The following is a 17582-nucleotide window of genomic DNA, read 5'->3' on the forward strand; positions in this document are numbered from 1 at the left end:
TATACATTCATCTTAAATGAGTTGGAGTATTAATATTGATATTTGATTTCTCATTCGCTTTGATAACTGTTTAGTATGTTATTTATGTATGTTTATGATAACTGTTAAGTATGTGATGTTACTGAATGAATACATTTTAATAATGAATCTAAAACATGGACGAAAAGGAGTTTCTAATTGGAATTTGTGTTCCTCTCGAATTATGTACTACTTTATATAACTTTATTTGAATTGAGATAAATAAAACGTAACGCATTAATTCTTTACTAATACATCCAGTTAAATTTAATTTATAAGTACACATCTTAGAAATCAAATGGCGTCGCCTTCATCAGAAGGCAGATGGCGACACACGTCAATAAACTAATAAGTCGCAGTGGATCGCGTCAAGTCGCAAGCCCACAGATACAATCCACTGAAGTTCTCACCGATCCCGATCTGGTGGTGGATTCAGGGAGGCACTGCTCCTGCTAGAGCTGGTGTAAGAGATTTCTCTCAGGCTGAACCCTTAAGGCTACCAGTGGTTAGGTAGGGGAAAAAACATCATGTAAGTACAAAATAAGCGATGTAAATATAAAGGCAGTCTGATTTTGTACATTGAGTAAATTTCGTCAGACTACGCAATATGGATAGAAAGAGTTGAGTCGACTGCTGACATATAGCCTAATAGATTCAGCGCATACATTTAGTATCGTTCGTAGGATACCTAAAATTTGACGTATTTGTCAGCTTCTTCTAAAGCGTGAAGATATACAAGGTGAAGTATCGAACAGTCAGTGTCATCGACTAAACGCTTTGGTCAAACAAAAAATGTGAGTTCTTACTTAGTAAAGTTGTTAAATTTTATTAAATATAAACTAATTCTGGTAGCTTTGTGTGGAGAAAATACAATGTATTTTTATTTATGGTTGTTACATTTCAATTTTTGACAATTAGTGAGTGGAGTATTGTCAATGTAAAATCACAAATGGTTACTCAAATACTAAAATTTTAACGCCATCTAGCGAACCACTACGAAACCAACTGCAATAAATCGATACAACAAAATCTTATTCTTCAAACCAACCATGAAATAATGAGATTAAATTTATATATTTTCTTATAAGAATCTATCTATAGTTCGTGACTTTATTTTTTAATATTAAATTAGCTTTTTTAAATTCATATAATATTTTATTTAGAACTGGAAGACTTAATTGCACAACATGAAAAACATTTTTGAAAATAAGCGGTATCTGTTTGTCATCGACTTTATTATATAGATCAATGTAAAATGGAGCTTATAATTTCACTCTGGCTTAAATTTAATACCTACATTTCATTACTTATGTAACGAAACTTCTCTTTAAATTACTGTGACCATTCACTTATTTTACTAAATGCCAATATTGTGGGATTATAAATGAAAATTGCTTAAACTTGTACCAAGCACCAAAACAAATTTTCAGTTGTTTTGCTACTCGACGCTAGATGGCGCTACTTCACAATTGTGTTTTAATTTCACCTCTACACTGAACATACATTGAACTAACGTGTCAAATGCTGTTGAATTTGTTTTAGGTATGCTCAGTAAATAAAAAATAGGGTTTTCTTTGTATAAATTTTTTTCAACATGTATTATGTGCTTTAAAGGTATTTGCAGTTACGGATTTGCAATTACGGCTTTGAATTGTAACGAATTTGCCTTTTCCAAGATTCATCAATAGGTCTTTTTTTAATGAATTACCAATTTCTTCTTCTTCTAGATGCCAATTAAAAAAGAAATCGTACTTCATTAAAAACTTAGCAAATATCAGGAATTATTTAAGTACTTTAATTTTCAATACAAATCCAAATAATACATAAATATTATGTAAGTATGTATTTTTTTTGTTTGTCCTCTATGCGTTTCTAAACCATTCATCCGATTGTGATGCAACTTGGTATCGTTATTTTTGGTACTTCGGGGAAGTTTTTCTCACAGCATTACCAACGCACGATAGGGGGCGCACGTATAGCTTCAACGAATGAGTTTATTCCATCCATTGAGCGATATTCGAACGAAACTACAAGTTGTCTTTACAAAAAAAAACTGGACGCATTTTAAATGTCTTTAGACTTTAACCTTTCAAATCTAACCTTTCTAATAGTAGGCAGCGGTTTGGCTCTGCCTCTGGCATTACTGACGTCTATGGGCTACGGTAATCACTTACCATCAGGTGGGCCATATGACCATTTGTCTTAAAAGGATAAATAAAAAAAAATAGACCATCACTTGAATTATCATATCAACGATGTATCATTATTATATTCTTTCAAATTCCGAATGACACCAATTCATTGCTGGTAGTAGTAAGTTTGTTATAAAATTTAATCATTTTAGTACATCTTTCAACAAATAGACATATCATTGTTTAACCACCACTGCTTCGGCGAAATTTAATTAAAATTTAACTATTAAAAAGAATTAATCCTCTGTTTTTTAACTCTATTTTTAGTTAATATTACAAATAAAAAATTTAAAATAATTAAAATATACTTTCAGATATTCTTAGCGAGTTAACAACATCGCTCACGTTAAATTTACTATTATTATCGGAATACTTTTTAATGCTACTTATATTGGTCTAATTAACACACCCTAATAACAGATTCTGCATTATTCGCTCCGTACTGACAGATTACTTATTATATTATCTTATCACGCGATTGACGGCTTACTCCTAGTTTTAGGATGTTAGAGGCAGATCAATCAATCTATTCCATCTCATTCAGGTCAGTATTTGGGTATTACAGTATCGAGAGGTTTTTTCGAAACACTTTGAGAGCGCATTAAATTTTATTAAACTATATATTAGTTTCAACTTGAATTTTCTGATAGATCCGGTTAAATTTTCTTTTTATTGCTAAATTGCTTTGTATTTTATTAAACTTAAAACTTAGTTTCAACTGACTTGAATATTTTGATAGATGAGGTTAAATTTTCTGTTTATTGCCCTTGTAGTCAGACGAACATATGGCCCACCTGATGGTGAGTGGTTACCGTCGCTCATGGACGTCAGCAATACCAGGGGCAGAGCCAAGCCCCTGCCTACCGTAAAGTACTCTGCACAAGCCCCGTTTGAAGAAGAACATGTCATAGCGCTCGGAAAATACCGTAGAGGAGAGTTCATTCCAAAGTCGGGTGGTACGTGCCAAAAATAATCTCTGGAAGCGCACTGTGGATGAACGCAGTGGTTCTAGGTAGTAGGGACAAACTAAACAGGTGGCGGGTAGTACAATTGCCCTTAAAAGTTTTATATTTGGCTATTTCAATCACAGTGGGTTTCATTAATCGGTTGTAACGACTTTTTGGTTATAGCGACGTCAAACTTACGTCCCTTGAATTTAAAGCATAATATGTACTTTCGTAAGAAATTCATTCGGTAATAGCGGGATTGGATATAGCGCCAATTTCGGGTATAGCGACTTGTGTTTATGAACTATTCATGACAGATTCCCAGAAATCCCTTACGGATATTGCTATTGAGTCGGCAAAGGTACAAAGACTCATTCATAAAACTATTAAGCTTTCTTATCCTTTGTTTACATTCACAGATGGTCAAACAAATGTTTTGTTTGTATATTCCTACATACAAACAAAGCATTTGCTTGACCATCTGTGCTAAGTAGTCCTCTACTCAGCACGGAAAACTTCTGTGAATATTGACGATCAAGCTATCATAATCGTCAATATTCACATAAGTTTCCCGTCCCGGAAAAATCTTAGGTAGCTTGCAGCCTCTCGGCCACTACTATATAAAGAGACCTGTAGAAAGTAAGTGGTCGTGGCCTAAAGGATAAGACGTCCGGTGCATTCGTATCGAGCGATTCAACGGTGTTTTAATCCCGCAGGCGGGTAACAATTTTTCTAATGAAATACGTAGGTAACAAATGTTCTCGATTGACTTCCATGGTGAAGGAATAAGATCGTGTAATAAAAATAAATTAAATCAAAACCGAAAAATTATAATTTGTGTAATTACTGGTGGTAGGACCTCTTGTGAGTCCGCACGGGTAGGTATTACCACCCTGCCTATTTCTGCCGTGAAGCAGTAATGCATTTCGGTTTTAAGGGTGGGGCAGCCGTTGTAACTATACTGAGACCTTAGAACTCATATTTCAAGGTGGGCGGCGGCATTTACGTTGTAGATGTCTATGGGCTCCGGTAGCCACTTAGCATCAGGTGGGCGGTGAGCTCGTCCGCCTATCTTGGCAATAAAAACTAAATAAAAAACCTTTCACAGTTTTTCGACAGGGAAGAGATCCAACCTAACCTGTTAATAAGTATAAAATAGTCCGTGCCAACCGTCGTATGAGCGGGTTTCGATTTGCCAGCCACCTACGAGGACACCGTAGAAGAATGTCAGGGTTGCAGGACAACATTAGTACTCCAATGGGAGTCCTTGAAGGCTATAGTATCTTAATCACCTATCTTCTTTTTTTCTTTTCTTTATCGCCCTTGTAGGTCGACGAGCATACGGCCCACCTGATGGTGAGTGGTTACCATCGCCCGTGGACTTCACCAACGCCAGGGGCAGAGCCAAGCCGCTGCCTACCGTTAAATACTCTCCACAAGCCTCGTTTGAAGAAGGACGTGATATGAAGAAGGATCTAGTTATACTACACGGTCTACACGCTATTTAAAGTTTAACTGGTGGTAGGGTTCTGTGTAGAAGCCCGCCCGGGTTGGTACCATCGTCCTGTCTATTTCTGCCGTAAAACAGTAATACTGTGTTCCGGTCTGAAGGACAGGATAGCCGGTGTAACATACATAAGGCTGCCCATCCAGGTCAGGATAGGCAGCGCATCTGAGTCACTGATGTAGTTTGGATGTCTATGGGCGACGGTTATCATTTCCCATCAGATGAGCCGTAAGCTCGTCTGCCTATCGAAAGCAATAAAAAAAAAAAAGATCAGCTTATATAATCATTTAATGGTTTATACTAAATTGACAAGGTGGTTCGACCAAATCCGCACCACACTAGAGATCCCATTCCACGACGCCCCTCATGCGGCCAATGATCGGAGGCGCTGGCGGGACATTACAAGGAGCAAAATCCTGTCGACATATAATGGTCACGACCCTCAGCAGTGAGGAAACGACGCGAGGAGGAGGATCTAAATTGAAGTAGAAATGCAATGAGAGAAAAACGTAACTAAGCTCGATTTTTTTTTAAATAAACTTGTATGTAAATAATGTTATTCTTTTCTTATCGTTCTTTAAATAATTAATTTGGGTTTACATAATAAAAAATTCGTGTAATAAAAATTGAACCTCAATAATTTCAATTTGCGTTTATTATAATGTAGATATAGACCACAAGTCTCAAGGTGGGCGCCGATATTCAATTTGTCCATGGGCTCATGGGTGGCTACAAAAACTCTGCTTTCAGTAATGTGCAAATAAATTTTTAGACTTCAACTTTAAAACTGCATATTATTATCATAAATCTAGCCGGTGTCATTGTTTCCTATGGAATATAACACTCATTATGGCAACTATCTATAGGTGAAATAAAACAATTCAATCGATTAACAAATCACGGATATTTATTGAAATAAAAATAATAAAAATGAAAAATAATAAAAACAGTTCCATCTTTCACATAGTTACACAATAAAATTTGTCTTATTTTTTTTTTTACTTCAAATGTTTTGTCCAATTTATCGTCCGTTTGTCGCTAATTATTATTACAATACTTTAAATGAAAAAAACAAATGAATATATTAATATTGCAAACATGCATATTGCGAAAAAAATTATTCATAATTTTATTACTTGCGTCACGATTCTCTGACCTAAGTCAGTGGTTAGATGTGTAGTTTATTTGAAAATAATAATTATACAGATTTATTTCTTTTTTTTCTTCATATTTTTAACAAACAGTTTCGTCTTCAGTTCTGTGTCCTGAACCATCTGCTTGCCAAAAATATTCACTGTAGACATTTAAGCTAAATAGAATCAAGGACTAATTCAAACGACATACCAGAGAATTATATTATGTCTTTTATTTTTTATATCGTCCGAAGAAGTCCTTAATTACAACGAACCGACAATGGACGACAAAACATTCGCATAATTTACTTACACAATTATCTAATATAAATTCTATCTTTTTTTATTTATTTTACATTAAGTACGTATACTGATAGGTTCACGATTGGACTAAATGGTGCTTCCGAAGTCTCATTCCACGCAGACCGCAGGGGAAAGTCAATCGAAAAACAAAACTGGAATTATTTCACGTCAGTCTTAAGAAAGAAAAAAAAACTAGGGTACAATAAAAATAAACGCGAAACGACGTCATACGATTCACTCACTGGTTCTTAAATATGTTTTTTATTACTAATTTAAACACAGACATTACGAATAACCTAACCTTTAAATCGATTCCAATTTTGCTTTTTACATCGCGTAGATATCGATTTCAGGAAACTTACCGTATTCATTCGTTTTCGGTTTATGTATGAGAATCATGTTCATGAACATCATTAGGTAGGTACTCCATTTACACATTCACTTAAAATCATATATTTACACAAATATTCGTCTAAGATAGGAAACATTTTTCTTATTTTTTTATTATACACGATAAAATCCCTAAAAATTACGAAACAACTTAACCGAGAAACACGTACTACATCGAACTATGAAGATCCTATGAATACTGGAAAATTTTATTAATTTAATTGACACTATACAACTAAACAATTAGATCGACATAAATCAACATAGCTAACTTTGGCATTGGTTTCCACATTTTCTTTTGTCTATAAATAAAACATGTCAAAACAAGATCGAATGAATGCACGTAACATAAAAAAAAAAAACGTCCGAAGTACCTTACAGCCTCCGAAAAATAAACAATGATCCACCTAAAATCAACATTAACAATGATTTAACGGGTAATTTCAACACTTGCTCCGTTCGTGGGATAGGTACGATAACTAAATAATGCCTTTCGATACGAAATTTTGGGCTCGTATTGCAATTTTAATGTCCTTATAATTCAACTCTTAAGACTAGACACAGAATGTTAGGACCTGAGACCGCTCGTGCCAAACAGCTAATAAATTAAAATAGGAAGCGACGAATGGTGAGGTTTGTTTATGATCTTAGAAGATCTGGCTGGGAGGCGCAGGCGGCGGCAGGCGTAGCCCACCCCACGGGTAGAGTCACGAGGCCTCGTCTCTACATGCGTTAGAATCATCCGACAAGGCCAAAGGAGCGCCGTTGCTTTGGTTCACAACGCACTTGCGCATATGCTTCTCTAAAGTCGAGGGCACAGAGAAAGGCATCTCGCAAAATCTGCATCGATACACGTCTTTGCCGAGTCGGCCGTGAGTTTTCATGTGCCTAGTGAGCTTTGAGCTCTGAGCGCACGCATAGGAACATAGCTCACATTTGTAAGGTTTTTCGCCGGTGTGAGATCTACGATGAACCGTCAAATTGGAGCAATTCTTGAATACTTTGCCACAAAATTCGCAGGTATCATTCCGCCGTCCGTCTTTAGATTTTAATAAAGGGTTCTGGAGAAGGCCGTTACCGCTGTTTTTAAGGCCTTCAAATATATTTTCAGGAGGTCTCTGGGCATGCAATGTGGGAAGCCACCATCCTTCACTTCTCTCCATATCCAGTTTCATTCGCTTAGAAGCTTCGAAAGGATTTTCAAAAGGGTTAAAAAGAGGATGGGGCTGTGGCGGCATTTTGGCAAATTCTTCTTTTAACCGTAAAGCTGCTGTCGGTGGCATACCATTTGGTTTGTCACTAGGAGGGCCATTATTATTATCCCGATCTTTCGCAAGCTGCCATTTCAGTGAGTTTCCAGATTCTTGGAGTGCTTGTTTGAAAGCTTCGCTATATTGAGCAATATTTGATAGTCCAAATTTATCCATTAATTCTCCAACAACAGAAGCCGTTGGGGGATGTGCGGGTATCGCTGGAGTCTGCTTCCTCGAAGGTGCAGTAGGAGCACTACTATTGGAAACAGTTAGATCTTCTGCTTCCTCTACATCTTCTCCATCTTCATTTTCTTCTTCGTCTTCACCTTCGAGCTCCTCATCTTCCATGTCATCATCAGAATCATCTTCTCCAGTGTCGCCACCAGATTCTCCATCTTCACCATTTACATCTGGTAATCGATGTACTTTCATGTGTTTCTTTAATTTAGATGCTTTTTCAAAAGTTTCATCACATTCGCTGCATTTGAAGGGTTTTTCCCCAGTATGAGAGCGTCGATGTACAATTAAATTGTTTTCGAATCTAAATTTCTTGCCACAAAACTCACAGGAATGTATAGCCTCATCGTTGTTGCGTTTCACTGGCGGAGTAGACGTGGAGCGCTCGGGAGGGGGAGCATCGGCTGCCATTGGCTCTATTCGGCGTTCTGGTGAAGTCGAGCTATGTGGTTTGATCGCTTCACGAGGGGTATCCACCGTTCCGGGTCCGGCGCCCACCGGTGGAGTCTGACCGACTCGGGAGGGCGACGGGGAAGCGAACGGAGGCGAATGCTTCCTGGGGCTAGGAGAGCTCGAATTGCCTGTGGCCGCCCCTGGACTGGTCGTACCGGCCAGTTGCCGCAAGCGCTGCGAGTAAAAATCCAGCTGGGGTTCAAGTGAAAGTGGTTGAGATACTGGTGGTGGTCTGTCTCGAGCTGATACTGTTGTTGGTATTACAGGTGGTCGATCCGCCGGTGACGGAAACGCCTGATGTGGTGGAAGGGAGTTAGCAGCTACAGCGGCCGCTGCGGCTGCAAGGTTCAGTCCGTGGTGACGAAATTGTTCCGAAACGAGTTGTTCCATTCTAAAGCGATGGTCATGGTGATTCGGCCGAGCAAATAATGGAGCTGGAGGAACAGATGGGTGGGCTAATGGAGGTAGACTACCAGGTAGCGGCATTCGCAAAAGACCACCAACTCCAAAAGGGGAATGCATGTCTGGAGGTGGCAGTAGAGGATGATGGCGCAATGTGGGCGGAGGAAGAGGTGCACCCGTAGAAGAACAACCAGAACTTGAGGAAGACGTGCTTGATGATGAATGGTTCTGTTTGTTGAGATGCGGTTGGGGCAATGTTTCCACGTAAATTTTAACGCCGTGCACGTGTTGGACGTGTTGAAGTAATCTCCACGCAGAGTGCACGCGAGCCTTGCAAGTTGAACAAACGTAGTTACTCGGCTCTGTGGACAAAGAGAAAGCTCTGTTAAAACATGTAAAAGCCAAATTGATGAGAACGCTTTCCGATGGAAGATTTACAGCAATATTAACACTGGCAAAGTGTCTAGTAATAGCTCTCACATATCGTAGTGCTGGGCCTAGGGAGCGCGCGAGGATCGAATGCTAATCAGGCGAAGGTCCGAGGGTTCGGTGCGGCGGCGGTGAGTGATCGCCGTTCCGTGTCTCGCTTGATTCATGCACCTCTAAAATCTTATGAAATATACGCGGGCCGGAATCACGTACGCACGCGCGGTTTGAGACTGTTGATATTGAAATCTACGTAACGCTATCCGGATTCAGAGAGAGAAAAAAAAAAAAAGAATATTTATCTAACGGATTCCGCGAAGCTGTTAGATAATAGTTAGCGAAGGATGTAATGTGTGCGTAATGCGTTTCATGAATTCTCATATGTGGTGGGATTTCATAAGTGATGAATGTATCCTGAACGGTTTCGTGATAAGGTCACGTGGTCAAGCCGCGCCCACTTCAACAGTAATTTGATGGCTCATTGTGAACCCGAGACGCATTTTATTAACCATACGGTCGTGTCTCAACTCTTTTAGTGATGTGAACGAAAATTAACATAATCGAACGGTGAGATTGTGAACTATTCAATCTGAAACCGAAATCGTTTCATTCAATGCACATTTATAATACTATAAGACGCTACTATTAATCAGTGTTAATTATCTTAGGCCACGAATGTCAATCACATAATAACACCCGTAACATTGGCAAGATCTTTTTAAGGCACATGTGCGTGGTTCTAATCCAACATGATTAATATCGATTAGACGCCCACTAGTGAATCTTTATCGATTATTATTCGACAGTCCCGTCACTAAGGTGGGCGCGGTCCGATAAGCGATCTCGACTGTTAAGACGATTATTGAAATGTAACGGTCAGATTGTGACCGACCGGAAAGAAGGAACATACAGGTTGATGCTCATTACAAACTTTAAAGCTCCCAAATTATTATTGACATTTAAGGAACTTATGACGACACATTAAATACTTTTAACACTTCGAGGATATTAATATTAAATTTCGCTAAATGTTTAATTAACAAAAAGAAAAATATTGCCTTTAAGCTGATTACTAGTGGTAGGACGTGTTGTGAGTCAGCACGGGTAGGTACCACCACCCTGCCTATTTCTGCCGTGAAACAGTAACGCGTTTCAGTTTGAAGAGCGGGACAGCCGTTGTCTAAACAGAGACCTTAGAACTCATATCTCAAGGTGGGTGGCGGTATTTACTTTATAGATGTCTATGGGCTCCGGTAACCACTTAACACCAGATGGGCTGTGAACTCGTCCAACCACATAAGCAATAAAAAAAATGTTTAGCTCATAGTGATTTGGCTACATTATAATACGTATATGTATTATTGCACGTTTTCTTTCAGGATAGGTAGGATAAGAAATACCTGAAAATTTTGGTAGCATTCAATGTGCGCAGAATCCAGTATAATAATGAGCAGATAGTGTTGAGTCCTAAAAAGTGCCTAATAAGACAATTAATTCGGTACTCGCTAATTTTATACAAGTATGAACGTTTAAACACGTTCTTTTTGTTATATTTTTATTTATTGCTTAGATGCGTGGACGAGCTCACAGCCCACCTGGTGTTAAGTGGTTACTGGAGCCCATAGACATCTACAACGTAAATGCGCCACCCACCTTGAGATATAAGTTCTAAGGTTTCGGTATAGTTACAACGGCTGCCCCATCCTTCAAAACGCATTACTACCCGTGCGGACTCACAAGAAGTCCTACCACCAGTAAATGGTTATTGAGGAAGTATTGGATACGTTGTATAAAATAACATCACGCTGTATATACGTGTCATTTATCACGATATCAATATTGTGACCTTTTTGTCCGAGCATTGTTCATTGTATTGGAGTTTTGGTCATCGTTTTCAATGTACCGTCGTAAACAAAAAATTTAAAATGATTTTTATACTTCTCTGTGTACTTTAGACGAACTGTGCGAACAATTATTATTTGTTTAACTGTACACGTTTGCATGCAATGTAAATTATATTAAGAATTTAGTTTTATTTCAGTGCCAATTTCAACATAATTTTCATTTTTTTATTTCAATCATTATAGTTTTCTAGAAACACATATAATACATATTTTTTTATTAGAATATCTTTTGTTTTTTGAGGCCTTGTAGTAATTTTGGCTTTTTGATGAAGTCCAAAAATTTATTCTTTTTTCTAAAATTTATTTCAAGCGAGGATAGTGGAGAGTATTTAACGGTAGGCAGCGACATGGCTCTGCCCCTGGCATTGCCGAAGTCCATGGGCGACGGTAACCACTCTCCATTAGGTGGGCCGTATGGCTCGTCAGCCTACAAGGGGAATTTAAAAAAAAGACCATTGGTGTGCTCTACTACTTTTCTTATTTACACACCCTGCCATTGAAAATATTATTCTAGTAACAGTTTTTATAGATGTCTTTGCAAAAAGAGAGAAGAAAAGATCAAATTATGAGTATCATTAAAACAACTACAGCTAAGGCTAATTTATAATCATTGATTTAATTACCAAAAAAAGAAACTCGTTTTTCTGTTGATCGTACTCGAATGTAGCTTAATACAAGTAGGGTCAGCAACAAAGCATGTCGTACCAACAACGATTGATACCGACTTACGCAGATTAGAGAGCGTGTAATTTCTATCGTTTATATTATAGATAAGATCGGTTTTTGGACTACGTGTGGCATTAAAGATTATTATATTATGTACACGTGTGGTCAATGACCTTAAACAGAAAAATGTTTTGTTTACTTTTTTAAATTGGTGATTCGAAAATCCAAATTAATATTGAACTATTGTGGAAACAAACTTCTTTTTTTTAATCAAATTTAATAAAAAATAACGCGATGTATATTTTATATCTGCTAACGTAACCAAATTTGTGTAACAATTTTACATCATTATTCTTGCATCTAATAAAATTTTGTTACACTGAAATCGATTATGTAGTTATAAAACTATACTGAGACCTTACAACTTATATCTCAAGGTGGGTGGCGCATTTACGATGTAGATGTCTATGGACTCCAGTAACCACTTAACACCAGGTGGGCTGTGAGCTCGTCCAGCCATATAAGCAATATAAAAAAAAAAAAAACTTTTCAATTATTATTATTTTTAGTATTTACGAGTATACGAGTAATTGCTTTTGGTGAGCAATTAAATATACTGTATTCAATTTGTTTTGTCAAAAAGTCACGAAATTGTTGCGGAACTAAACTTTGTTTTTAAAATGTAGATATATAGTAGCACATTCGACGTGGCCCATGGAAAAGTGTTAAGGTCGTTTTATTAAGGCTTTTACGAAATTATTTAATTTCGTGTTTATTACGTTAATTTTACAATTTACGACGTTTTCAATTCGGATTGATTATCATAAAAATTTATTTCACCGAGATTTTAAAATTGTAATTTTACTAATTTCAAACACGACAATAAAGTAATTTTATTTTCGAAGGGTCCGATTTTTTTGTTTGCCAGTTCACGGTCTACGTTATATCAGCAGTTACATAAACACAGGACGTCTTAAAATTAAATATCGCCGTAGTATGTTTATTAAGCCGTATGCGTAATCATAAAATGAAAAAAAAAAAACAATCGTAGAATGTTAGATTGCGGAGATCTATCTACGTAACTAAATGCAAAATATTTTGTAATAGAGAAAAATTAGTGGTAAAATAAATAAATAAATAGCAGTACTTTTTAATTTTAATACGAGTTTTACGATGATTTAAAAATCGATTTGAATTTCGAAAAAACTAACACACACACACAAACACACACACATACACACACTTAAAAAAGTGCATCGTCATTGTATGCACTTAGCACTTTGAGTGTTGAATAAAACTCAGCTACCTTTAGATATTCGATTTTCAGATTTACTTATGTATATATAAAGCCAGCGCCCTAACTACCACTATCAACAATGAAACCGCCTAATTTTTTTATGACAACTTAAAAATAAATCTCCTCTTTGGGTCGATAATCATCAATGCTGACGGTTGTGGCCTCCTCTAATAACTTTCTCCTGGATTATCCTTCGCCACTCCTGCCTATCCTTGGCTGTGTGGATAGCTCTGGACTAAAGTGTTGAGAGCGCAGCATATCTGGTCCGACCAGTGCATTATAGACTTCTGCCTCTGGGCCTTCTTCCGCATACCTTGCCTGTTACCAGTAGCTTCTCTAAATTGTTACCTCTCTTTCTGGAAATGTGTCTAAAGAAACTCCTCCGCGCGCTTATAGTACCTACTGGGGCGCATCGAAAAAATAAATAATCTATAAAAATATAAAAATGAATTGCTGTTCGTTAGTCTCGCTAAAACTCGAGAACGGCTGAACCGATTTGGCTGATTTTGGTCTTGAATTATTTGTGGAAGTCCAGAGAAGGTTTAAAAGGTAGATAACTATGAAAATGCTCGGAATTCAATAAAAATAACAATTTTGTTTTCCCTTTGACGTGTCCCCCGTCGGACGGATTCCTTTTGTTTGTTTTAAGTTTATACAAAAGCTTAGGTCTTTTATTTATCGATTGAGGCAGTACGAAGTTTGCTGGATCAGCTAGTATCTTATAAAATGAAAGACTCTTTAATTTGTCGTAAGAATTTCAAAAAACACGTTGTACATTGTCCTACTGGTTCGATATCAAAGGGCGATCAGTAATTACGGAGCATTGTGGCCGAGGCAGTGGGGGTGAAATTTTTAAACACAGGAGGGTCTAGACGGGGAGACCTTCGGATGTGGTTTGTGCCCCGAAAATGTTTAAACTGCGTTGTACGTTAGTCGGTAACATTGAAATACTATATAATACATTAATATGATTGATGCCATGTAGATCTATAGTTATTATAGATATTATCTATAGCAAATAACATCTAAGGGTGGCTGCACGGGAGAAATACGCCGAAGATCCGGTATGGCTTGTATTACTGGTGGAAGGACCTCTTGTGAGTCCGCGCGGGTAGGAACCACCACCCTGCCTATTTCTGCCGTGAAGCAGTAATGCGTTTCGGTTTGAAGGGTGGTGCAGCTGTTGTAACTATACTGAGGCTTTAGAACTTATATCTCAAGGTGGGTGACACATTTACGTCGTAGATGTCTACGGACTCCAGTAACAAGATAACACCAGGTAAGCTACGCGCTCGTCCGCCCACATGAGCAATAAAAAAAAATGGCTGCACGGAAGAAATACGCCGAAGATCCGTTATGGCGAAAAGTGCGAGGGCCAAACTCGGGAAGATCTAAAAAAATCGTAGCATTCGCTATAAGACCAAAGCGCGCTTGGTGCGGGCCCTGGTCTTTCCCATATTCCTCTACGGAGCGGAGACATAGTGCATGAAAAGCCCCGATGGCAAAAAGATCGATGCCCTTGAAATATGAGTGTGGCGGAGGATGCTACGAATACCGTGGACTGCCATGAGAACTAACGAGTCCATTCTAAGGGGGTTATACATCCAAAAAAGGCTCTCTGCCATTTGCCGGGAACGTGTTATGAGCTTCTTTGGACACATCATGCGGTCATCAAGCACTTGGTGGTAGTCTGTATCACGCGGTCCATGCCATCCATGATCGAACACAGTGGAGGAACGTCACAATGACGTGTCGTCGCGATCCTCAGCAGTAAGGGAACGATATAGAAGAAGAAGCAGAAGACTATAGTTATGTAGTAGATAGATATAACGTGAAGAATGTCGCCAGCTAATTTGAGATATTAAGTCGAAATGTTAATTGTATTTGAACTGATTAAATATAATTAATTTAAAAAAGGTATCTATGTATTATATTAATACGTGAAGCAAAAACTTTGTATCCCTTTTTACGAAAATTGCGCGGACGGAGGAGTATGAAATTTTCCACACTTACAGAGAATATAGAGAAGAAGTGCACAATGCTATTTTTTTTTAAATAATGCATAAAAGATGCATTAAATCAATAAAGAAAACATTATACACACTACATACCATGTATTTGACGCACACACGCATGCATACTATTTATTGTCAAACTTTTGTTCTTGACGTCTGTTGTCAAATTGAGAATAGAATATGGTTTGTCTTTGTTAATATTTTTTATAGTGCAGTCTTGGCGAAATTTGTGATTATAGAAGTATAAAATACATTCATAATAGTGTACAAACTTACAATTCCAATTAATTATAGTCGAATTTCGACTACTGCGGGACCTCTAGTTTTTTATTATTGATTCTGAAGGTAATATAATATATTATAAGCCCACATAGGTAGATATAGTAGGCTTGTATACTTCTACCATGTAACAGTTCGTCTAATAGCAGTCTCAGAATGTAAGTCTATGAATGTAATTTCATCTACTTAATCGAGAGTTTTTTACATTAAAATGTTCAAATAAATAATTAAAAAATAATTCGTATCTCCCCTAACTCTCGAAAAAAAAGAACTCTAATCTCGTAACTCTCTACTTGTAAAAAAATTAAGTAGTTCTAATAGTAAATCATAAAAATTCTATTGTTTATGAATTATTAAATAAAACTAATTGAAAAGAGAATGAACAAAAAAAAAAAGAAATAAAAAAATCTTAAAACGCAAGATACTCTCGTTCTTTAAGTACTGAACGTTCACCGGAAGTTGCCGGCGCCGCTTCCTCTGACGACAACAGTTGTTCGCACCCCAGCGCCTCTCACTTACACAGTATACCTTCACACTATATAAAAATACTAAATCTGACCCATTCCTAAGATATAAGGTATACCAAAAATAAATGTTACCTATCCTTCGTTATCCAAATACAGATTATAGGAAACGGAGCAATAGTTTTCAAAGAGTTAAACTATTTCCTCTGTAAAAAAAAATAAGAATAAAAAAAAAATTCTATGAATAAAAAAAAATAAAAAATACTAAGAACTAGTTTCGTTTTTGATCTATGCATATATATTTTTTTAAAATAAGAACGGCAGCGTTCCAACTGTGAGTCGCCATCGACTTGTTATGCGGCGGATGTCCGTCGCGCCGCTGCGCTGAATGACCGCCTTCCCCTTCCGACCCCTTGCCACCCCTTCAAGGCTGAGTTACAAGAACAGCGATTAGCGTTTTCAACTTTTTAAAGTTTTCAATTTAGAATTTTTTCCGATACTAATATTTTATAGAGGTTATTCAACTATTCCTAGAGTTTTTTTGAAGTTATACTTCTTTAGGCGGATTATGAAAAATTGATGAGAGTGAAATTTTACGATGCGCGCGCACCGTGACACAAAATTAACAGAAATGAAGTTGTCCACTAAATCGCTCATTACAATACGACCGACGTAACTTGGCGAGTCTGAATATAGCCGCAGGTGAACTTTCGCGCATGTACACTGGTAAAAAAAGTGTTATTAGCATTCACTTTTTAGTAATATAAATGACAAAATTATACTAAAAATTCATACTAAATATTATTAAATTATTAACGTTAAATATTTATTATTAATGATTTAACACTTAAAAAAAAAAAAAAGTATAACTTCTTACGCGCGTACATAAGTACACGCACCCTTTTTTGTATAGTATTATGGAAGAAAGCACAATACCAATTAATAAAATTTTCTAGTTAGATAATTATAAAAGCGAACATTGATTTCTATAGGTTCGATAATTTGATAAGAAATATATGAACAATTTCGTAATTTCTATATAAAAAAATTTAAATACAATGTTTTCGGACCATAGTCATATAAATTCATATACATCACAATTTAGCTAATCCCCAACCTGCAACACGCTTGCAATGTAAACACGGCCTTATGCTTTTGCCAAGTTATAACCCGAATGGTGCAAATTGTGACCCATAACTGCGAGACATGTTGCCGGCTATGACGGAAAATAAAATTTGAAAATAGAACGTGAGTGACCGAATATTTTTCAACCAATCACGTTTCATTAAATTATTTTCTTATTCAAATTATAATCATAAAAAGAATAGAAGGCATTTTAAATTTGTATTTGTATTCTCCATCCGCCGTTGTACGTTCAATAAGTTTTTCTACCTTAAATTGAGTGCCGGTGGACCTGCAATATATGCCGACGCGAGTTGGTAAAAACCGGTTTAAAATATATAATATATTTAATTTTTACCATATCAAACGAGAGCAGTATGATATCAAATATTCTAACATACAAATTTACTACGCAATAGTGTCGTCATTCCAGATAATTCCATATTTATTTCTACAATTTTAAAATAGCTAATTTTACCGCCTCGAAAATCCGAAACAAAACCTGAAAGGCCATTGTTGTATTTGTCATTAAATGGAACAACAAACAAATTATTTATCTATATTAAAACCTTTT

General features: G+C 36.9%; 1 protein-coding gene across 1 annotated transcript in view; it reads right to left on the reverse strand.

Moving 5' to 3' along the window:
* Nucleotides 1-5549: 5549 nt before the first annotated feature.
* Nucleotides 5550-17582, reverse strand: part of LOC101739459 (B-cell lymphoma/leukemia 11A) — a 62537-nt gene continuing 50504 nt past the window's right edge. The window contains exon 5 of the mRNA XM_004928144.5: nt 5550-9197. Coding sequence (XP_004928201.2) covers nt 7198-9197 — 2000 coding nt within the window. The 3' untranslated portion in view covers nt 5550-7197. The remainder of the gene's footprint in view (nt 9198-17582) is intronic.

The sequence above is a fragment of the Bombyx mori genome, chromosome 18, assembly GCF_030269925.1.
Source record: "Bombyx mori chromosome 18, ASM3026992v2".
In the NCBI taxonomy this organism is placed as follows: Eukaryota; Metazoa; Arthropoda; class Insecta; order Lepidoptera; family Bombycidae; genus Bombyx; species Bombyx mori.